The 22,897-nt window shown below is 40.5% G+C and overlaps 2 protein-coding genes across 4 annotated transcripts in view; one reads left to right on the forward strand and one right to left on the reverse strand.

Moving 5' to 3' along the window:
- PTDSS1 (phosphatidylserine synthase 1) overlaps positions 1–1,624 on the reverse strand; it is a 72,007-nt gene extending 70,383 nt beyond the window's left edge. Inside the window, exon 1 of one of the 2 annotated variants that reach the window (XM_011936998.1) lies at positions 1,085–1,624. In XM_011936998.1, the coding sequence (XP_011792388.1) occupies positions 1,085–1,263 (179 nt within the window). In that variant the 5' untranslated portion in view covers positions 1,264–1,624. The remainder of the gene's footprint in view (positions 1–1,084) is intronic. The other variant, XM_011936999.1, reaches the window with a different exon arrangement.
- A 73-nt stretch (positions 1,625–1,697) lies between these two features.
- The window catches only part of MTERF3 (mitochondrial transcription termination factor 3), a 23,128-nt gene continuing 1,928 nt past the window's right edge, over positions 1,698–22,897 (forward strand). For both annotated transcript variants that reach the window (XM_011937000.1, XM_011937001.1), the window contains exons 1-7: positions 1,698–1,804; positions 4,708–5,051; positions 6,289–6,441; positions 12,162–12,351; positions 17,458–17,605; positions 17,984–18,055; positions 19,824–19,985. In XM_011937000.1, coding sequence (XP_011792390.1) covers positions 4,718–5,051; positions 6,289–6,441; positions 12,162–12,351; positions 17,458–17,605; positions 17,984–18,055; positions 19,824–19,985 — 1,059 coding nt within the window. In that variant the 5' untranslated portion in view covers positions 1,698–1,804; positions 4,708–4,717. The remainder of the gene's footprint in view (positions 1,805–4,707; positions 5,052–6,288; positions 6,442–12,161; positions 12,352–17,457; positions 17,606–17,983; positions 18,056–19,823; positions 19,986–22,897) is intronic.

Consider the following 22,897-nt stretch of genomic DNA (forward strand, 5'->3'; position numbering starts at 1 on the left):
TCTAAGTAGGAACCACGGTGTGTACCTCCTTATGAAGCAAGGTTGAATTAGTTCCCTAGGTTAGGAATAAGGGGCCACAGGCGCAGTGCCACAGAGTTACATGAGGTGTGTTCAAGATTCGGGCTGAGCAGCTCCTCTGAACAGGTATATATTAGAATGTGTGTGTATGTTTTCCGGGGAATAGAGATGTGTTATGCTGTGTGAGGTTTATGTGTTTCATTTAACACACAGCAGTTAGTATACACCAGGCACCATTAAAATTGCTGGACAGGATCACATTTCAGCACGTATGTTAGGAAATGAGTGAGCAGGGTATGCACTGCGTGATGTGTGGCGGGCTGGTGTCTGTGCAGTCATGTACCCAGATGATGGGTATTGGGCTGTGCTGGAAAGGAAAGGTCCGCTGTGATGTGTGTGTTTAGAGTGGCAGTTTGTGCCATGATACAGATGGTAGTGTTTGAGGCTGGGGGAAGGGTTATGCTGGATGGATGACTTGTGTGCAATGCATACGGGAAGTGCTGCACAAGAAAGACCGTGTATGAAGCACACATGTGCATTTTGTATGTGTTACGGATAGTGCCGAATACCGGAGTTCCTCAGGAAGGGATCTAGGCTGTGTCCTGGGCCTGTGTATGGTGCCTGTAGGCGCTGTGGATTGGGGTGCTTTATATGTGTAGCGGTGTGTGCTGAAAGTGGTGCATACGAGATGATTCATGCGGTGTGCTGGGTAGGGACGGGGGCTGGAACGGTGCAGAGGAGGGGCCCGCGTCGTGATGTTGTGTGGAGCGATGCTGAGTGCGGTGGGTGGGGGGGTGATCGTGCTAGGTGACTCGCGTGCGTTCACCGTGTAACCGGAGGTGCTGTATGGAGAAGGGGCACTGAGGGGTGGGGAAGCAGGCTAGCTTACTGTGAGACACCGGGCGGGCGGAGGGGCTGCGTGGGCGGCGGGCTGCCAATACGTGTGAGTGGAGCAGCCAGCCCGCTTCCTCACCCAAAGCCATGCCGGGCCACCCTCCCCGCCACCCTGCCTCCCGCCTCTTGCCTAGCCCTTGGACGCGCCCCCGGCGCGGCCGGACCGCCCCACCTGGTAAAGGCGAAGTACATGAGGCTGACGATGGTGAAGCTGAGGAGGGTGATGGTATGCGGCCGGTAGAAGAAGTCAATGGTGATGTCCTCCACTTGCTGCTCGTTGATCATCCGGAAATGCATTTTATAGTTCACATCATCCTTGCTTAGGGTCCGGCTCCCCACGCAGGACCCCATGGCCCGCCTCCCCGTCCTGCCGCGGTGGCGGCGGCCCCAGCCCGCGGAGGCCGGGACCCCGGGGGTGACTAGCCACAGTGGGCTAATAGTCGGACGGCGAAGCCGGGTCTGGCGCCCAGCAAAGGCTGGGAACGGAGGGAAGGACAGGAGCGAGAGGGCGGGGTCGCGGCGCCGCCACCGCGGCCTGGGGCAAGGGGCGCCGCCGGCCGTCCCCACGCTGTCATCCTGGCTGAGGCATCTCTACGCACTTGAGAAGCCTTCAGACTCCAAGTCCACAGGATTTCAAGGGAGTAGCGAGCCGGAGAAGGCTATCTGCGGCCCCTGGCTGACTCTTTTCCGCGCACGTAGCCCGCTGTCTCCCCACGCAGCCCGGCACATGGTCTCGCCCACTCCGGCCGCAGCCCACGTGGGCCGGGGAGCGCGGCTGCGCTGGGCAGGGCAGGCTGAGGAGCCGGCGTGCGGCGCTGCCGGACTGGGCGTGCGGCCCAGCGAGTCGGTCGGTCCCGGGGTCACCCGCTACGGGGCGCAGGCCTCGCCACAGGTAAAGCAGGAGCTGTTTCAGCGCGAGGATCGCGGTCCTGGCAGGAGTTCAGGTTCCGGCGCACCCGCGTCCAGACCGCGCCCCAAGGCCTCAAGGGCCTTTAGGTTTTCGCAGCCCAGTCGAAGGTGATTGGTTTTGTTTTGTGTTTTTCCCTGGCTGGTGTGAAAACTCAACCATGTTGACTAATTAGCGCGGTGTGAGAAGCCTCAGGAGGGGGCTCTGCCTTCCTGCGGAAGTTTGGGGGAACTGAAATGGGCTAAAATGGCCTAGGAAGTATTGAGAGGCCCTAGGAAGTATTGAGAGGCCCTAGGAAGTATTGAGAGGCCTAGGAAGTATTGAGAGGCCTAGGAAGTATTGAGAGGAAGCTACCCCCATACCTCCCTTTCTTTCCTGATTTCATTTATAGCCTTTCATAGGTAGAAATCTTGAACCCTATTTCAGTGCCTTTTTCTAGCGAAGCACTAGGCAGCCATTGAGAACCGTATATATGAATTGTTAATAGACTTCAGAGTTTCTTTAAGGGTTTTCTGTAATTTTCCTGATGAAAGGAACTTGTTAGAAGACTTCCGGTTACCACCTCACAGGGCTTTTATACACATCTGCACATCCCCTACCCGCTTTTGCATACTGTGTAAGCCAGTGAGTTAACTGTACTTGCCATTGATTTATTTCCATTCCGCAAGCATTAGAGCAGTACAAGGCTCTGGGAGAGTGGAGAATAGTCCCTGGAAGGGTGGATCCAGGGATGAGACCCAGCCTTGCTCTCGTGAATGAACAATTAATCAATTGTTAAGATGTTTAGGCAGCAATGAAATAATGTGGAGAAGATAGTGCACTTGTAAATAAAAATGCAAGGATAAACATTAGTTGTATGCACAAAGATCTTTTAATGACGGGATGAAATCTGAAAGTGAATCTTCCTGATGTTTAAGGGGTATTGAGTGTGGAAAGGCTTCAGGATGAATTTGGGATTTCAGAAGTTTGAAGTAGGATGACGTGCTTAGACGTCAAAAACTGTTAGAGCTGATAGGGGCCTTAAGAATCATCGTATTGTACCCTTAGCCTTTTAAAAAAGCATTATTTGAAGAATGGTTATTGACCCAACACCCACCCCACATCATGGGCTAGACATTTTGTTACACTGCTGCCAGAAACAGCCTTGTCAAGGTAGCACAACCGAGGTCTTCTGGCTTCCAATTTAGTGCCCTTATGACTATTGTGCAGAGAATGAATGTTGTAGGTTTGAGGGAAAACTTGGCACATTTGGAAGCCCATTTCCTACCAAAATCTAACAGAAACCACCTATCCCAGCAAGTTATTGTGAATACTTATTTCTTTTCTAAAATCATCGCAAAAATACTTCTTTCTTTTCTAAATACATCGCAAAATGGGCCGAGCGCAGTGGCTCACGCCTGTAATCCCAGCACTTTGGGAAGCCGAGGTCGGTGGATCACGTGAGATCAGGAGTTCGAGGCCAGCCTGGCCAACGTGGTGAAACCCCATCTCTATAAACATACAAAAAAGTAGCCAGGCATAGTGGCGGGCACGGGTAATCCCAGCTACCCGGGAGGCTGAGGCAGCTGCCGAGAATCGCTTGAACCCAGGAGGCAGAGGTTGCAGTAAGCCGAGATGGTGCCATTGCACTCCAGCTTGGGCGACAAGGGCGAAACTCCGTCTCAGAAATAAATAAATAAATAATAATAATAATAAATAATTGCAGGATGAAAGGAGACTTTCACTTTCGTAAAATCTCTTTCAGCAAACTTCCCAAAACTACATATCTCCAAGAGGAGATTAGACCCTCAAGTATTTGGTCTAATTTAGAGCATAAAACAAGCCGAATTCCACTATGTAGAAAAACAAAGTATAAAGTTGTAGGCTGCAATTAATTCAGCAGAATTCATTTGTATTTGGTTGTGTAATCAATAATAATGGCTAACATTTATTGAGCATTTCTTATATCCTGACTCTATCCTGTGTTTTATATGGATAATGTTATTTAATGTAAGATTATATGCATCAAATTTACCTTTCTTATTAGCTGGCTAAGTATAAATCCCTTCATATTCCTGGAGTTTAACATAGCACTAGCCTTTCCTGATAAAAATCTTTTTGAAAACTAGTTTTTCCGTCAAAATATACAGGTATTAATTGCTGATTGCTTATTTATTTCTGTTACTTGGTTTTGTTTGCTAGTTTTGACCTTTTCTTTTTGAAGGCTCTTTTCTTCCTACAGTGAAACAAAACTTGACAGAACTGGTTTTGTTCAATTCCCTTTGGAAGAACAGCTTTATCTGTGAAGTAATCAACAGTGTTCAGCCCTGAGAATGAAGCAAGAAACTGCTTTCACTGTTATATATATCAATAATAATAATTTGATGATTCATTTAGGACACAGTAGATTTCTGTTTTTTCATTTTGGGACAAATTTATATACATAAAATATAAAATGCATTTGAATAATTCAGTGTTACTTTGATCAGCAATCTGCTGCAGAAACATCCTTCACACCAAATTTCAAGAACACTTAATTGCATCAGCTTATTCTCTTTAAATTATTAAATTAACAGATTAGTGAGGTCTGCTGTCATTTGAACATTTGCAGATTTTTGTTTTAAGTATTTTTCTTACACCAGTGATGTTGCATTGTTTTTAAATTGTAAAGTATATCTTTATTTTTCCACTCAGAAGTTCCTGTCTGTTGGTTTGTAACTGAGATTGCCTTGTTGTTAGATTTTCCTGTGCATAAGAAACATCTCACTATTTTAGACTCACTATATTTAAACACCTTTCATTTAGAAAAAAATAATTTCCAGTTTATTTTTTTGTTGTTTGAATACTGTTTTAAACATTTAAGTAAATTAAATTTCTCTTCTTTTGATGGTTATATCTTTCCTTTGTAGACTAAGAAAAATGGCTTTGTCAGCCCAACAGATACCCAGGTGGTTTAACTCAGCTAAGTTGAGGAGCCTCATTAATGCTGCACAACTCACAAAATGTTTTACTAGACCAGGAAGAACATTGTTACATGGCTTTTCTGCTCAGCCTCAGATATCCTCTGACAATTGCTTTCTCCAGTGGGGATTTAAGACTTACAAGACTTCCTCCTTATGGAATAGTTCCCAGTCTACTAGCTCAAGTAGTCAAGAGAATAATTCTACCCAAAGCAGTCTGCTTCCTTCCATGGATGAACAGTCACAGAAGCCACAAAAGATACCCAGCTTTGATTCTGAGCTGTTTCTAGAAGGTAATTCTGAACTTTCAGAAAAGTCTCCCTTTCTCTACCTTGGCCATTTGAACAAGCTACCTGTTTACATTCTGCTAGCCCATTTCAGGTAATATTTTGTACCAAGAAAGAAAAAGAATAATACCGATTCTATTGATGAACTTCTATCATGCCTTTATTTTACTGGCTAAGAAAAAAAGTTCGTGGGCTAACTTGTGTTTATAGCTACACATATAAAACATTTGCTTTCTAAATACTTTGTTGTTTAGATTCTTAAAACAAAATTATTCTAGTGGTAATTAGTTTTATTAGGGTATAATTATATCAAGTAAAATTCATCTTGTGGGATATATAGTTCTATGAATTTTGACATATGCATTTAGTGTCTAACAACTACTGCAATCAACAAATAAAACAGTTATATTACTCCAGAAAGTGCCCTCATGTCGCTTTTTAGTCAGTCGTCTCCTTCCTATGGGTCCTATTCTAGGAATATTTCACTGGTAATGAAATAATATAAGGTTAAGTAGAATATGAAGGAAAAAGAGCTGGGGAGAGGGCAGGGAGGAGATGCTGGCTATAAATGATGAGAAAGGCTAGTTAATGATTAGAGGCAAAAAACAGAACAAGAGATCACAGACCTGATTCCTTAGCTTAAGGTATTGTGTAGTTCTAAGTGTCTTCCATACTGCATTTGATTTTAAAAAAACAAAAACAACTTCAGAATCAGCGCTGTACTAGAGAGAGTCACATCTCCTGTAGAGAGGACTACAGGTTGTAGAAACAGTCATAGAAGCCCTCTTAAAGATGTATTTGAGGGTAACTTGAAGGGGAGGGCATTGGGTCAAAACAAAGACTTTCAGGATATGATTACTTTAATCCATGCAATTCAGACTGTTGGCATAAGTGTACTTTAGGCCAAGTTAACAGGCTATGGTAAACTCAATCTCTTTCAAAATGCGCTTGAAAGTTAGGTAATCTTTAGCATTCTCACCTACTGATTAAGTGAAGGAAAGGCATTGTGTGCTTTGAAATTTACCAACAAATTTTTAATCTTGGAGGAACAGTAGTTAGTCTGTCTAAATAGTTGTAATCTTACCTCTTAAAAGGTGAAAAATTGGGGTCGTCTTGGTTGTTTAATTCTAAAATGATCCCGAGATTTAACCATTGAAAGAAGCAAACAAGGGAAGAGCCGGTCTTTGTAGAAATAGTTTTAAGTGTGCATATTAGAGCACTAATTTGTTTCTCTCTTTCAAAGAACTGGATGAATTGCCTCCATTGTCTCCAATGCAGCCAATTTCAGAGGAAGAGGCTATTCAGATTATTGCAGACCCTCCATTGCCACCAGCTTCATTCACACTTCGAGACTATGTGGATCATTCTGAGACTCTGCAGAAGTTAGTTCTTCTAGGTAAGTTTGACTAAACTACAAGTACTTTTTGTATGTACTCTTCATTACTTTTTTTACTTTCTTAAATTAACAATTTAATCTATACTAAGTAGTATACAAACATAAGCAAAAGTCAAATAGTATAAAAAGGCTTCCAGTGAGAAACTATTCCCTGCCTCATCCTTGCTGATCTTGCATCCTATTCCCCAGATGTATCTACTTAACTTGTATCATGGTTTCTGTTTGTGTTCAACCTCCTGATTTTAAAATAATTGTTTATAGTGCTGTTATTTGATTCATCAGCTTTAGACATCATTTGATCTCTTATATGTACACATGTACTTTTCCTGTATTCTTTTCAATTCTCCTAATATAAATTACAATTTTAGATCAATCATTAGTAGTTAAATTATGACTATAAATATTGCTATCTGCCCTAACAAGAAGTATGCTATCATTATTTACTTCCTGTACAACTTTTCATTTTTCCGGCATTAATGGTTGCCTTGTGCTTCATTTGATGAATTGTTTTGTTTGTTTGTTTCTGGGGTTAAACTTTTCCATACCTTCCAATAGCCGCTCAGGACAGTTTTTCCCAGGTAACCCTATCAGATGATGTATTCCATTTCTCCAGAGTGGATTGTTCCCTGCTTGTCCCACTACCCTGACCTCCTTCCTGAAGCCACTGTCCTCCTGATTTGGATGGTTTCTCTCTAGGCCTACTCTATAGCTGTCTTCGCTCGTTGACCATTAGGTTGCACTTGGATCTGGATAGCTGAAGGGAGCCAGGGGATCTCCCTCCAAACTTTAATTTAGTCATCTTATTTAGTCTGGCATTTTATTACAAACTTTTGCTTTCCTCATTTTCTCCGGGTTTGGTACTTCTCATACTTGATTTTCCCAGATAATGAATCTCCTTTCTCCTGGTGCATTGAGAGGAACTGGATTTGCGGGAGGTCAGATTTCTCCACACCGAATCCCCCAGTTTTTAGTCTGCACCTCACCTCTAATCTCTCAGATTTCTAGGGACTACAATTTTGGAGACTTTGGAGTTTTTCGTGGTACTGATCACTTACCACTTGCCAGATTATCATTTGCAAGCATTTCAGTGTCGTCTTTCTCCTCTCTGATAAGGCTGTTGCCATGCCTTCATCTGTTTTCAGATATGTGGGGATATAATCTCGTTTCCTCAGAGAAGGATCTTATTTTTTGTTTCTCATTCCTCATATTTTTGGGAGGTGATTTTTAACAGGAGAGGAAAAAGAAAAACCTTTGCTCTGTTAGAAACTTTGGGAGTCATCCTTGATTTTTTTTTTTTTTCAGATGGAGTCTCACTGTGTCTCCCAGGCTGGAGTGCAGTGGCGCCATCTCAGCTCACTGCAACCTGCCTCCCAGGTTCAAGCGATTCTCCCACCTCAGCCTCCCTAGTAGCTGGGATTACAGGCATGTGCCACCATGCCTGGCTATTTTTTTATTTTTAGTAGAGACGAGGTTTCACCCTATTGGCCAGGCTGATCTTGAACTCTTGGCCTCAAGCAATCTGCCTACCTGGGCCTCCCAAAGTGCTGAGATTATAGGCATGAGCCACTGCACTCAGCCTATCCTTGATTCTTACTGCTTTTGTCCCCTTCCTCTTTACATTTAATTTAACACCTTATCCTATTTATGCTACCCTCTCTATTTCTTTCAAATCCGTCCACTTCTGTCATCCCTTAGTCACTACCTTGTTTAGGTCCTCATTTGTCACTGAGTGGCTGCAGGAGCCTCCTATCTTGATAGTCTTCTCCTCAGCAGTATTGGCTCTGATATCTTTACAGTGTTAGTGTTCTTTCTGAAATGCAGATCTAAGTCAGTGACCTACTTAAAATCCTTCAAAACCTTCCTATGGCATCAAAGCTTGTCCTGATTTGGCTTCTGCTTACCTGTTCAGCTCATGGCTTGCCACTTCCCTCCTTTGTTTAGCCAACTCCAACAACTGGAGAACATCACTGAAGTCCAAGTAACTTCTAAAGTGTCTTCTTGACCCTGCAGACAGAGTGACCCTCTTCAGGCTCTGATTTCACTTCCTGCTTACTTTGATCCTAGCACTAATGACACTCCATTATAATTGGATACTCATCTCTCTGTGCCCAGTTACCCAAATGTTACCTATATGTTTAGAATGGCCTTTGTTCTCAAGAAGCTTCAAGTCCTCAGAAACATCTAAATATTAATGCAAGGATGAAGGGCAAAGTGATAAGTCCCACATGAGAGATGCAAATAAAGTGTTCTGTGAATCAGCCTAAGTGTCCATCAGTGGATGAATAGTTAAAGAAAATGTTGTATATTTATACATTGGAGTACTAGTCAGCTTTGAAAAAGGAGATCCTGTTATTTGCAACAACATGGATGAACCTGGAGGATGCTATGCTAAGTGAAATAAGCACAGAATGACTAATGCTACATGATCTCACTTATATATGAGACCTAAAAAAGTTGAACTCTTAGGAGCAGAGGGAGCGGGGGTGGAGAGGAATGGGGAGTTGTTGGGCAAAGGGTACAAAGTTTCAATTAGACAGGTGGCATAAGTTCTGGAGATCTGTTGTCCAGCATGATGATGGTAGTTAATAATAATATATACTTGAAAATTGTTAAGAGAGTAGATTTTAAGTGTTCTCACCACAAAAAAAATGATGAGTATGTGAGGTAATGAATATGTTAACTAGTTTGATTTAATCATTCCACTATGTATTCAGATGTCAAAACATGTTGTATTCCATAAATATAATTTTAAAAATGTACATTCAGAGGTAGGAAAAGGATGACCCTGTCTTATCTTTTCTTTTGACACAGGGTCTTGCTCTGTCTCCCAGGCTGGAGTGCAGTGACATGGTCTTGGCTCATTGCAGCCTTGACCTCCTGGGCTCAAGTGATCCTCCCACTCAGCCCCCCAAGTAGCTGGGACTTTAGGCACATGCCATCCCGGCTAATTTTTTTTTCTTTTGTAGAGGGGAGTGTCACTATGTTGCCCAGGCTGGTCTCAAACTCTTGGGCTGAAGCTCTCCTCCCACCTCGGCTTTCCAAAGTGCTGGGATAACAGGCATGAGCCACCGTGCCTGGCCCAGTCCTTACCTTTAAATAATTTACAGTATACTTACAGGTTTGGAATATGTTTCAGCCATTCCTTTACCTGTATGCTGATACTTCAACAGCATGTGTTAGAAGTAACTTAAATAATAGTAACTTAAGGGAGACTTATTTGCTTGGTCAGACAGTATTTTTGAGTACTCAAGTCCTAGTTGCTTCTCTGTTTGCTTCTGAGACCCATTTTCTGCCTGATCTGTGTCCCAGGAGGCCAAACCCCTATGCACCAGGGTTCCTATGCCAGCTGGCTTCTTGGCAGCTTCAGCCAGCAGGAGGCACCTATAGGACAGAAGGTAGAAGAGCCAGGTGGGGATATTTTTCCTATGTTCCTTCCCTTCTTTGGGTCCTGTACCTGCTCGCTCCATGACAACAGCTCTCTTGAGCAGCCCTTCCTTAATAGGCTGTAGACACCCTCTGTGCCCTGGTAACATTTTGCCTCCTTGTCTCTTTAATGTTGGGAGGGCTCTTGTTTGTTCTCTTAAGGCTGCTCGCACCGCTGTATAGAGTCCCTTCATTAAAGTCCTTGTCATTTGTACTTTCTAGGGCACGTTGTATAGCCTGCTAGACCCTGATTGATGTACTAAATATGTGTAACCATAACTGAATACAATGGTAATATTCGTAATTACTGAACTGATGAGGTAAAGCCCAACTAGACTGGTCACCTAGAGGTTAGAATCGTTTACTATTCTTTTTTTTATAACCCCAGTGCCTAACAGAAGTGCCTGGTCCATAGTGGGCATTCAGGGACTATTTCTTCAAGTTAATGAAATGAAGTGAGCCCGAATTATTTGCATTGAGAGCAGTGTGCATTCCTGATGAGATTCTGCTCTCCTACTGCTGCTAAAAAAGCAGCTTTTCAGGATTTCTGTTCGAGCACAGTCAGGATGTGACAGCTCATGCTGAGCAAGGCACTTCAGTTCATGTCAGCTGTAATATTGAGTTAAATGTGAAGTCTGAACCCTTTATGTTATTTTTAAAGCATCTGTTCTCCCATTTATCACAGATTTTTGGAACTGGTTTTCGTCTTATTTATTTGTCCATCTAATAATTGGATTTATTTTTCTACTAATATTATTTTTAAATTACAAAAGAATTACATCTGGTTGTCAAAAGTGCAGATATTATAAGAGAAGGACCTCTTACCCTCTCTTCATCCCCAGTTCCACTTCTTAAAAGTAACCACTATTGCCAATTTGTGGAATAGCTTTCCAGACCTTTTTCTACACATAGGTTTTATACTTTTCTGTAAACTTAATTTTTTTTAATTCTGTGTTTTTCTAGTAGAGTTAATATATATTTAGATTCTTTATCTAGAATTAATTTCATATAAGATATAAAGAGAATGTTTTTTTTCAAAAAATATAGCTAGTAGTCCCATACATTTTAACAAATAGTCTATCTGTTTGATCTGAAATGCATTGTTGTTGTATAATAACATTTTTTAGTTTATTCTGGATCTTCATTCTGTGAGTGTGTGTATTAGTCTGTGTTCACACTGCTGATAAAGACATACCTGAGACTGGGCAATTTACAAAAGGAAGAGGTTTAATGGACTTACAGTTCCACGTGGCTGGGGAGGCCTCACAATTATGGCGGAAGGTGAAACGCACGTCTCATGTGGCCGCAGCCAAGAGAAGGGAGCTTGTGCTGGGAAACCCCCCTGTTTAAAACCATCAGGTCTTGTGAGACTTACTCAGTATCACACAGCAGCACAGCAAAGACCTCTCCCATGATTCAGTTACCTCCCACCAGGTCCCTCCCACGCCACATGGGAATTCAAGATGAGATTTGGGTGGGAACACAGCCTAACCATATCATTGTGTCTATGTGTATTTAATCTACTTCACTATTCATGGGCATCTTATCATCAGTACCTGTTTAATATCAAGAAATTTGGATTTATAATCATATTTGGTTCTAATATTTGGAGTTATAATGAATATGATGATTTATTTTTTTTATTGTGGATGCCATTAAGAAGTTTTAAATGTGGAGGTTTAAGGCTGTATATTTTCTGCTTTGTTGTATACTTGAAGGGCTATGTGTTCACTTGTTCTCACTCAAACATTTCTTGAGTTTCTTCAAGGGACTTGTCTCTGTGCTAAAGACCTAGAGATTACAATGATGAGTAAGGCACAAGGTCATTTTTATTCCCCCTATGATGAGAATCATAAACATATTTTTAAAATAATGCTTATAACTAAGGAAATAATAAAATCTTCAGAGACAGTAACATTTTATTCATATTGTTTGTTACCCTGCAGAATTACCAGTTACTACGGGGTTCATTAGGGACTGACAAACATTCTGAAACAATATTCAAGAAACCTTAGACAAAGATGATGACCCTACTCCAATATGACTTAGCGAATTTGTTTTGGGGGGAAATGTAGCACTAAATGCTCTATTTTCCTCTGTACTTGATTTTTAAAATAAATACTATGTTGTTTCTGCAACCAACTTAGTTTAAAAATATATAGAAGTTTCTATTGATCTATCTCAGTGCTCCGTTGGGTAGGTATTGATCTCCATCAGTAATTTCTCGTGCTTATGTATATGAGTTTAACGGGTGAACTAAGAAGTAATCTTCAAACACTATTTATAATTTATTATAGGAGTGGATTTGTCCAAGATAGAAAAACATACAGAAGCAGCAAACCTCCTTTTGAGACTGGATTTTGAAAAAGACATTAAGCAGATGCTCCTGTTTCTTAAAGACGTGGGTATAGAGGATAACCAACTGGGAGCATTCCTGACAAAAAATCATGCAATTTTCTCTGAAGACCTTGAAAATCTGAAGATCAGGTAGGACTTTTAAAAGGATTATCGGCCAGGTGCGGTGGCTCAAGCCTGTAATCTCAGCACTTTGGGAGGCTGAGACGGGCAGATCACGAGGTCAGGAGATCGAGACCATCCTGGCTAACACGGTGAAACCCCGTCTCTACTAAAACATACAAAAAAGTAGCTGGGTGAGGTGGCGGGCGCCTGTAGTCCCAGCTACTCCGGAGGCTGAGGCAGGAGAATGGTGTAAACCCAGGAGGCAGAGCTTGCAGTGAGCCGAGATCCGGCCACCGCACTCCAGTCTGGGCGACAAAGTGAGACTCCGTCTCAAAAAAAAAAAAAAAAAAAAAAAAGATTATCATATAACCCAAGAAGTGGTTACGAAGGAAATATATGATATATGTGGAAGTTATTCTTTAAGTCTCTGCTGCACAAGAGTCTACTGAGATAATGAACATGAAAGTTTTTGTTATAGACCTTTTTTGATCTAAATTATTTACAACGTTCTTTTATTCAACTACCTATTATTATTATTATTTGAGATGGAGTCTCGCCCTGTTGCCCAGGCTGGAGTTCAGTGGCAAAATTTTGGCTCACTGTAACCTCTGCCTCCCGGGTTCAAGTGATTCTCCTGCCTCAGCCTCCCAAGTAGCTGGGTGATTATGGGTAGCCACCATGCCTGGCTAATTTTTGTATTTTTAGTAGAGATGGGGTTTCACCATGTTGGCCAGGCTGGTCTTGAACTCCTGACCTCAAGGGATCTGCCCATCTTGGCCTCCAAAGTGCTGGGAGTTTACAGGCATGAGCTACCCTGCCCAGCCCCATTATTATTTTTATGTTTTCAACTTATTACTGAGTCAGTAATTAACTCTTTCTCCTTAGAAACTGTAATAAGTTTTTTTCTTAAAAAAATAAAATCGGCCGGGCGCGGTGGCTCAAGCCTGTAATCCCAGCACTTTGGGAGGCTGAGACAGGCAGATCACGAGGTCAGGAGATCGAGACCATCCTGGCTAACACGGTGAAACCCTGTCTCTACTAAAAAAATACAAAAAAATCTAGCGGCGCCTGTAGTCCCAGCTACTCGGGAGGCTGAGGCAGGAGAATGGGGTGAACCCGGGAGGCGGAGCTTGCAGTGAGCTGAGATCCGGCCACTGCACTCCAGCCTGGGCGACAGAGAGACGCCGTCTCAAAAAAAAATAAAATAAAATAAAATAAAATCATCAACAAATAGCTAACTTATCTGAGAGTATGCTTAAAGATAAGATCTTTTGTAGTTTTTGTCTGGCCAATTTTTGTTGTTAGATGTTTGACATTGTCGTGGCAAATTACTGTGTAATTTGCTTAATCATTTCCATAAGCTGGCTATTTTGGTTGTTCCTTGTTTTCTTCTTTAAAGAGCACTTTTATAAACATCTCTGTACTTAATTCAACATTCAAAGAATTACTGAATTTGTGAAAATAAATACGGTGAGATATTGATCCGTGAGGTAAGAATCCTGCTAGGCATTGGGAATACCACAGAGAACAAAACCCCTGTCCCTAAGTTAACATTTTGAATTCATCATCACCCCCACCTGTCACCCAAGCCAGTCTGTATTCCCAGATTCACACCCTTTTGCCCAACTCAGAAATACTGGTATTAACTTGCCTTCTCTTCTTTTATCATCTACATCTAATAAATCATGAAAGTCCATCAGTTCTTCCTTTCTTATAGCCCAAATCAGTCATGACATTTCTCTGAATCTTTGCTTTGACTATTTTGCCTCAGTTCGCCATCATATCACACCAAGATTACTGCAACGGTCTCCTAATTGGTCTGCCTCTAGTCTTGACCCTCCAGACGGTTCTCCACACTGATGTTGATTCTCACTACATTTCAGAGAGCTTTGCGGTTCCTTAAACCATCATAGTCTAATGTCTTTACTCGGAATTAGGAAAAAAAAAAACACAAAACAAAAACCGCATTTATTAAATTGAACATTTGAGCCCTTCTATATGTGAGACACTGGCCTAAACTTTAGACATCAGAGATAGTCTTTTCCTTCATGAGAGTGATATTCTGGTATAATAAAGATAGGCTATCACAATACAGAGGGGAGAGAGAATGATTCTAAGAAACTCATCTGACATATCCAGCTCTAGTCTTCCTGGCTGTCAGAAACACTAATTCCCTCTGCAGTCAAAAACCAGCCTTTTTGCTCAAGATTTATTCCAAGAAAGCATGAATACCAGGAGGGTAGGGATCATTTCCCAGGCTGCACTGTTATTGTTAATAGCCCCTTTGTACATGGGAGTCACAGAGAGGTTAAATAATTTGCCCAAGATTACACACCATTAGTATAAGTGGTTTCAACTCCAGTTAATCAAACTCCAGGGTTCTGACTACTACATACTGTCTCTGCATTTAATTCTTTGAAGGAAACTTAAGCTTAATAGCTTAAGTTACTTGCTCAAGCCATACATGCTCCTAACAATTGAGGAATATTCTCACATAGGTAGCATAGTCCATTGATTTCCTAAACCTGGCTGGCTATCAAATTAAGCTATAGAACGTTTATAAAAATTGCTTAGAATTTTGTAATAGGTCATGCAACCACATACATTCAAAAGAGTATACAGTAAAAAAATACTGAATAGGCACGGGTGTGAGAACCTTTATTTAAATGAACTTTGTTACTAGTTCTGATATATGCAGCAGTCTTATTTCTATAACAGCTGATTTCATGTACTTATTTTTTCAATAAAAAATTACATTTAAAAAATCCTTATAGAATTTTCAAATGAATAATTGGCATTTTAATTATTTAAATACTCTTTTTTTTTTGGTTGGGTGGACCTTATATCTTAATTTTTTATTGGAAAAATCATTACAATGTAGACAATAGTTTTGATAATTTTTTAATCAAATGCCAAACCTTGCTGCCAAAAAAACAACAAGTAATGCCTCCTTTTCTCCTACTTTGTCCCTTGGCCTTCCAGGACCCACCTATGGATACAGCTACTCTTATCAGGGTTTTTTGTTCAACCTTCTAGGAATGTTCTATGAAGCATATATCTATGTATACACACATGAATACAAATACATAACAATTGGTAGCATTTATACATACTATTCTGTATCCCAGTATCTTATCTTAACTATATCTTGGAGATTATTTTTTCTTGGTGCTGCCTATTCTTTTTAACTCTAGTACAGTCCATGCTGCGGCTCTCCCTAGTACCTGTTGATAAGCATGGAGTATGTTTCCAGTCCACTGTTAGGACAAGGCTGCAGTGACTTACTTTGTATACTTCTGAAAAATCACACATATTGGTGTCTCTCTGTAGGACATATTTCTAAAAGTGGAAATGCTAGGTCAAAGGGTATGTTCATCTGTAACTTCAGTAGATATCGCCAGATGATCCTTCCAAGGGGTTGTTTTCCAGTTTATACTCTCCCCAACAGTGTACAGAAGTGCCAGCTTCCCTGTTATCCTCACAAATACAGTGCTATCACACTTTGCTTTCAGTTCATTGTATACATAAAAAGAATACTTTATTTGTTGGTTTGGAGCATCAAATGTTGAAACATGGAATGTTGATTGGAGCATCTTTTCATATGTTGAATTTCTGTCTACATTTCCTTTTCTGTAATATATCCTTTGCTATTTTTTAACCAGGCTTTTTTCTTTTTTGGTAAACGTTCTTTTATATATTAAGAAAATTAGTTCTGTATCTGAGACATGTTGCAGATATTTTTCCTAGATTGTCACTTGTCTTTTGACTTCATTTATAGTGGGGTGTTTTTGTTTTGTTTTGTTTTATTTTCCCATGCACTTAAAATTTTTATATACTTAAATTTATAAATATTTTAACTATTTTTAAAGGAGTAATAGTCATTTGATTATAAAGTAATATAAGTCTTGGTATATAGTATAAAAATACCATAGGCTTTAGATGTAGGCATGCCTGAGTTCACATCTTAGTTTTGTCAGTAATTAGGTGATGATCTCAGACAAGTTATTTAACTTCCCTGAATCCATGTTTCCTCAAGTAAAATGTGGAAAATTTACCTGGCTCACAAGTTTTTTTTTTTTTTCTGGTTAGAATTAAACAAAATAATATCCTGATATATTTTAGACATTTAGTAAAACTATCTTTTACTATGTTCTTAGATTTTAAAAAAAATGTGATTTTGTAGTCAAAGTTTCTATATTTTACTAACTTACATAGTTTGATTTTCAAAAACTTAGCAGGAAAATATCTCAGTTAACAAAATACGTATTGAAGGACCGTAGTAAAAATTATGAAAATGCATATTCAGGCAAGGCATGGTCACTCAAGTGTAATCCCAGCACTCTGGGAAGCCGAGGTGGGTGGCTCACTTGAAGTTAGGAGTTTGAGACTAGCATGGTCAACGTGGTGAAACCCCGTCTCTACTAAAAATACAAAAATCAGCTGGGTCTACTGGTGCATGCCTGTAATCCCAGCTACTTGGGAGGCTGAAGCAAGAGAGTCACTTGAACCTGGGAGGTGGAGGTTGCATTGAGCCAAGATCATGCCACTGCACTCCAGCCTGGGCAACAGAGTGAGACTCTTCCTGAAAAGAAAAGAATAGAAGAGGGGAAGGGAGGGGCTCAGTAAATATACTAACCTAAAAAATGCTTCTCTCAGTTGTAACCGTTATTTCCTTAATTTTCTTAATTTGTGTTATTTTCTTAATTTGTGTTTTTCTGTTCTTATCCAAAAAATAAAAAAAACTTAAGCAGAAGCTATTTCATTCTTTCTTACCAAGTAATAAACCAGATTAATTGAAAAGAGAATCTAAAGGTTGATACAAAAGTAATCATGTTTTTGCTATTGAAAGTAATGGCCAAAACCACAACTAATACCTATTAGTGGATTTCAGAATTATTTTCTGTTTTTAAGTATAAATGGAAACCATCTAGAGTTGGGTGAATGCTTGTTTTGTTTTAAACATGTTTTTGCCATTTTTGCCATTGTTACAGAATGCTTTTATTTAGTCAGTAATTTAGGATGTGGGAGCCTTTTTAAAAATAGCTATTATTTTGGAAAGCAGCATGAGACTGTGTCTCAAAAAAAAAAGAATGTAAATGTTTATCACATGCGTATGTATTTATGTTTCTCTAGGGTGGCTTATCTGCATTCAAAAAATTTCAGTAAAGCAGATGTTGCACAGATGGTCAGAAAAGCACCATTTTTGCTGAACTTTTCGGTGGAAAGACTGGATAACAGATTGGGATTTTTTCAGAAAGAACTTGAACTTAGTGTGAAGAAGGTAAAGAAAAGGAGAGAGAATTTGTTTATTTCCATGTCTGGTACATTTTAGTAGCTGATAAATCTCATGTTCCTAACAGATGCCCGGCCCATGTGAATCATATACATTTCTGGTATTTTTTTGTACAAAAATGAATTATCCTGCTAGTTTAAACATAGAGCTACATCATTTTATAATACTTAATCAAACTGGTTCCTTCAGTTTTTGTTTTCTTTTTTTCCAAACAGTACTAACATTATATATTCCTGGGGTTCCTATCATTTTTCTGATTGGGTCGTATTTTAAGTTTTAACTTTGTGTCTTAGTAATGCCTTAATTTTCCAAACTAGTTAAAGATGCACATATAGTAATACTAGATTGTTTTGTTTGCAACCACAGACTAGAGATCTGGTAGTTCGTCTCCCAAGGCTGCTAACTGGAAGTCTGGAACCCGTGAAAGAAAATATGAAGGTAGGACAACTTTAGGCTTTTGAGAAATCAGTTTCTTTAAGTGTTAAAATCCTCTGAAGAGAATAGATTTTACTGTCATCTAAAAGAAAACTAGACTTTAAAATATTATTTCTAAAAAGAGCAATGGGAAATTATCTTTAACAGATGTCTAGCAAGCAGTTTGTTTCAGTTAATATTTTCATGTTGACCAGGTATTAACATGAGTAAATCACCTTGCAGACATTGATACCCACAATCCTAAAGCAATAGATAGGGATATAAGTGGTACCCTGAAACTGCTTCTGTGCCCAGTGTGGGAGTCTGATGTCTTTGTTACCTGGGCAGTGTTACCAGTCTATGAAACTACTCCTGTTGGCCAGCATGACAGTCTGTGTATGCCTCAGGGGGTTTTGGAGGCTGGATCCAAAAGACTTCTGTGAAAAGAGTAACAGGCAACACATTGCTCTCCTTTGCACCTGTCCCAGTTGCCAACTCTCATTCTATCACAGAATGTACCAGACACTCTTTACTGTCCTTCCTGCAAGAGAATAACATGAAGCCAAGAGCAGCTGACTAGTTAGTATATAAAGCTGTAGTAGTATTTGAAATATTATGTAAGGGCTGTTTTCTGAGGTGAACAGTTCAGTCATTAAAGAAATCTTTATTGAGCTCCTGCCCAAGCGCCATGCTGGGGAGACAGCTCCTCCTCCCAAGGAGCTTACAGTCTAGTGGGGGATCAAATCCAGAGTGATGGGGGCAGTTACTTGGTGGGCGCACACAGGACGCTATGGAAGCAAGTAGAGGACCTGGCCCATGTTTGGTTGTTTAGTTCCTTATCTCTGCTTGGAATGTTGACATGTCGTTTTTCAGACAACATATATGTCGGTGTGCTTGGGAGCAAAAGCTCAAAAAGCATTTTGATGATCCTGCTGCTGAAGGATCTGTTTGGTGTTGGGCCCATGCCTCTGACCTGCAGCCCTCCCATGTCACTCATTCTCTCTCGTAATTATGGTTGCCCCATTGGTGATCTTCATGACGATCACTGTGTAGCTCTTTCTCAGCAGAGGGGTTTGAAATTCTGGTGACCCCAGAAGCCGGAAGCTGTAATTCCCTGAAGGCACTGGCATAGCTGTCTCCAAATTTTAAAATGTTATTTTAAGTTTAGAAGAATCATGGCCAGGCGCGGTGGCTCATGCCCGTAACCCTAGCATGGGAAGCCGAGGTGGGCAGATCACTTGAAGTCAAGAGTTTGAGACCAGCCTGTCTAATGTGGTGAAACCTCATCTCTACTAAAAATACAAAAATTAGCCAGGCGTGGTGATGGGCACCTGTAATCCCAGCTACTTAGAAGTCTGAGGCAGGAGAATCACTTGAATCCAAGAAACAGAGGTTGCAGTAAGCTGAGATCGTGTCACTGTACTCCAGCCTGGATAACAGAGCGAGACACAGTCTCAAAAAAAGAATCTTGGCCAGGCGCGGTGGCTCATACCTATAAGCATTTCAGGAGGCCAAGGCGGGTAGATCACTTGAGGTCAGGAGTTCAAAATCAGCCTGGCCAACATGGTGAAACCCTGGCTCTATTAAAAATACAAGAACTAGTCAGGTGTGGTGGCATTCATCTGTAGTTCCAGTTACTTGGGAGACTGAGGCAGGAGATTGTGCCACTGCACTGAAGCCTGGGCAACAGAGCGAGCTCCATCTCAAAAACAAAAAGAATCAGCGCTGCCTTGCCATGGTACCAAAATAACTATTTCTACTTATTATTCATAGCAAATTTACTTTCGTTTAGGTTTACCATCTTGAACTTGGTTTTAAACATAACGAAATTCAACATATGATCACCAGAATCCCGAAGATGTTAACTGCAAATAAAAGGAAACTTACCGAGACATTTGATTTTGTGCACAATGTGATGAGCATTCCCCACCACATCATTGTCAAGTTCCCACAGGTAATGCCACTCACAGCTCTCTCTGTAAGCGCTGCCATTGCGCTTCATTTGGAGCTGCTGTCCAGCTGCATGGTTCTGTACACTGGGAAGAGTTGACAACTTTCAGGGCACAAATGTACATCTCCTGAGGAGAAATCAGTGATTCGTCTGTTTCCCTGGAGTTTCTACCTAGTCCTAGTTCTGTTTGTTAGAATCAGGCAAAACAAATCGAATGTAGTCTCTCTCATGTTTTTCTCCACTTAACTTTGAAATAGATCACTTTCCTTAAAGGTCTTTTCACTGCTACATGTACTTTTTAGTCACAGTTTATTTAAATCCATGAATCAATAAGCCATATTGTAATGATCCCCATCCCAATATAAAAGTGTTCCAGTTTGCCATAATGTCCAAGCCGTAATTATATTTTCTAAGCTAATCAAACTCTTGTATTCTTTACCTAGTGAGTGATATTATCTGCTGTTCACAAGAATATTGATCTTGAATATTGACTGTTTAAAAGCAGAAACTTTGTCTGATTTATACACTGCCAAATCCCCAGTGCCTAGAACTACACCTGGCACTAAGGGAGGCACACAATTAATATTTGATGAACAAATGAATGATTGGATTTTATCAAAGTAATCCTTTTTTCCTATTTCCTATGCAAATAGCCACTCAGTATTTATTGGATAAATGACAAACTGAATTTTTATTTAAGTGATCCCTCTACTCCATTTGCTAGAACATGTGTGTTCCTGTTTTTGAAAAAAGATGGGTAAAAGAAATATTACCTTAATACAGCTCTCAGAACTAGACTGCATTAGGTCCAGTTCCTTCACATACAGTTATATTTATTTGCCTATTATACTTCACGAGGAATGGGTCTCTAATATAGGATTTTCCTATTTTACCAAATGTAAATATACTCATTATAGAAGTGTTAGAAGCCTACAATTTTGTGAATTTGACTCATGGAACAATTGTAAAATAATCTTCAACAAAAAAGCAATGACAATTTGTTTTTTCCTGGGTTGGTGGGTAATTCAGGGACCATAGATGATGGTAAGAATATATGATATTGTCCCCTCCCCTCCTAACCTTGGTGTCTGTCATTTTTCCAGTATATCACTGAGCATCCATCAGTGCTAGACACTGGGCACTGAGGATACAAAAGTCAAGCAGACATGGTCTCTGTTCTTGTGGAACTTATAATCGAGTGTGGAAGACAGGTTTTAAAATAGAATTGCTTTGGTCGGGCGCTGTGGCTCACGCCTGTAATCCCAGCACTTTGGGAGGCCGAGTTGGGCAGATCACAAGGTCAGGAGTTTGAGACCATCCTGCCTAACACGTGAAACCCCGTCTCTACTAAAAACACAACACACACACAAAAAATTAGCCAGGTGTAGTGGCAGGCGCCTGTAGTCCCAGCTACTGAGGAGGCTGAGGCAGGAGAATGGCATGAACCCGAGAGGCAGAGCTTGCAGTGAGCCAAGATCGTGCCACTGCACTCCAGCCTGGGCAACAGAGCAAAACGCCGTCTCAAAAAATATATAAATTAATTAAATAAAATGAAATTGCTTTATATGATGGCAAACAGTCCTAATCTGAGCTCCTACAGTGTGATTTAGAAGCGGTAGGAGAATTATAGAAGTAATAACAGCAAACGAGTACTTACTGTGTGCCAGCTCTATCTTTATTGCTTTATTTGTATTAACAGTTAATTCTCACAACAACCATGTGAGGTAGATGTTATTATTACCCCTATTTTACCACATAAAGAACTTAAGCTTAAAGAGATTTAAGTAACCTGTCCACGGTTACCCAAGTAACAAGGTTGGGGCACAACCACGATTAGAACCCCAACAGTCCAGTTTAAAAACCCAAGCCTTTTACCAGGATCTGCTAGAAGTGACATTTGAATTGTCTGTAGAAGAGTGAGTGGTGTTTGAAAGATGGAGAGGAGCTTTCCAAATAGAAGAAATTATAAGCTGACCAGATGTATCAAAATCACTTAAAAACACAGATTTTTAGGCACCCCAAACCCTTGCTTCTGAGAAGCTCTATTGTAGAATTGTGGCTTCCAAATTGGGATTCTCAGATTCCTAGAGTCTGGGTGGAATTATTGGGGGAAAAAGAACAGAAAAATAAAAAGCTTATTAATGAAAAAATACATTAATAGACAGTAAGGCTGTGAACGGGCTGATATAGACTTTAAATTTTTGGCTGGTGTTTAAATCTCAGTGGCGTGGAACTAATTTTCTCATGCAGATAATATTCCTGGTTGGCAGATCTGACTTAGGATTAATTAAAAATGGGGAAAGAAGTAATTTAGTCATTTCAAAGAAGAGATCGTGGAAGGTAGTGGATAACAAAAGCAGTTTTAGGGTAATGAATGTGAAGAAATCACGAGGCTAAGGAAAGAGGTTATATTCAGTATCCCCCGAAACCTTGGCTCTCCCCTTCCTCTGTGACCTTCTGTGAAGGCAAAGCTGAAGTCCACCTTAGGATTAGAGGGGACCAATAATTCTCAGGCTAGGGGCACTCTTTTTTAACTCCGAAGAATTTAATATGTCATTAATGGGATGAAATTTTTGTGCCAATGGCAAAGTAGCCTCTGGTGGCCAACAACCCTCCCCCTGCGCCACCACACCCATAAAAAAGGAAGGGAGAAACACTTCAATCTGAGCAGTAACTTTTGGACTTGAAAGAGTACACAACTCTCTAATGATGGAGTAACTTTGGACCACTGGAGAAGTAAACATAATATCTACTCATAAGCTAAATAAATGCTTTGAAGTGTTATTATATTTAGGAAATTAGTAATAGTTTGGGAGCACCAGAACCGTTTGTGGTTTTGTCTGTATGCTGAGTGATAGTTGTTTTTTGGTTTTTGGTTTTTTGGTTTTTTTGAGACCGAGTCTGGCTCTGTTGCC

This window comes from Colobus angolensis, unplaced genomic scaffold (genome assembly GCF_000951035.1).
Source record: "Colobus angolensis palliatus isolate OR3802 unplaced genomic scaffold, Cang.pa_1.0 Scaffold16, whole genome shotgun sequence".
NCBI classification, from domain to species: domain Eukaryota; kingdom Metazoa; phylum Chordata; class Mammalia; order Primates; family Cercopithecidae; genus Colobus; species Colobus angolensis.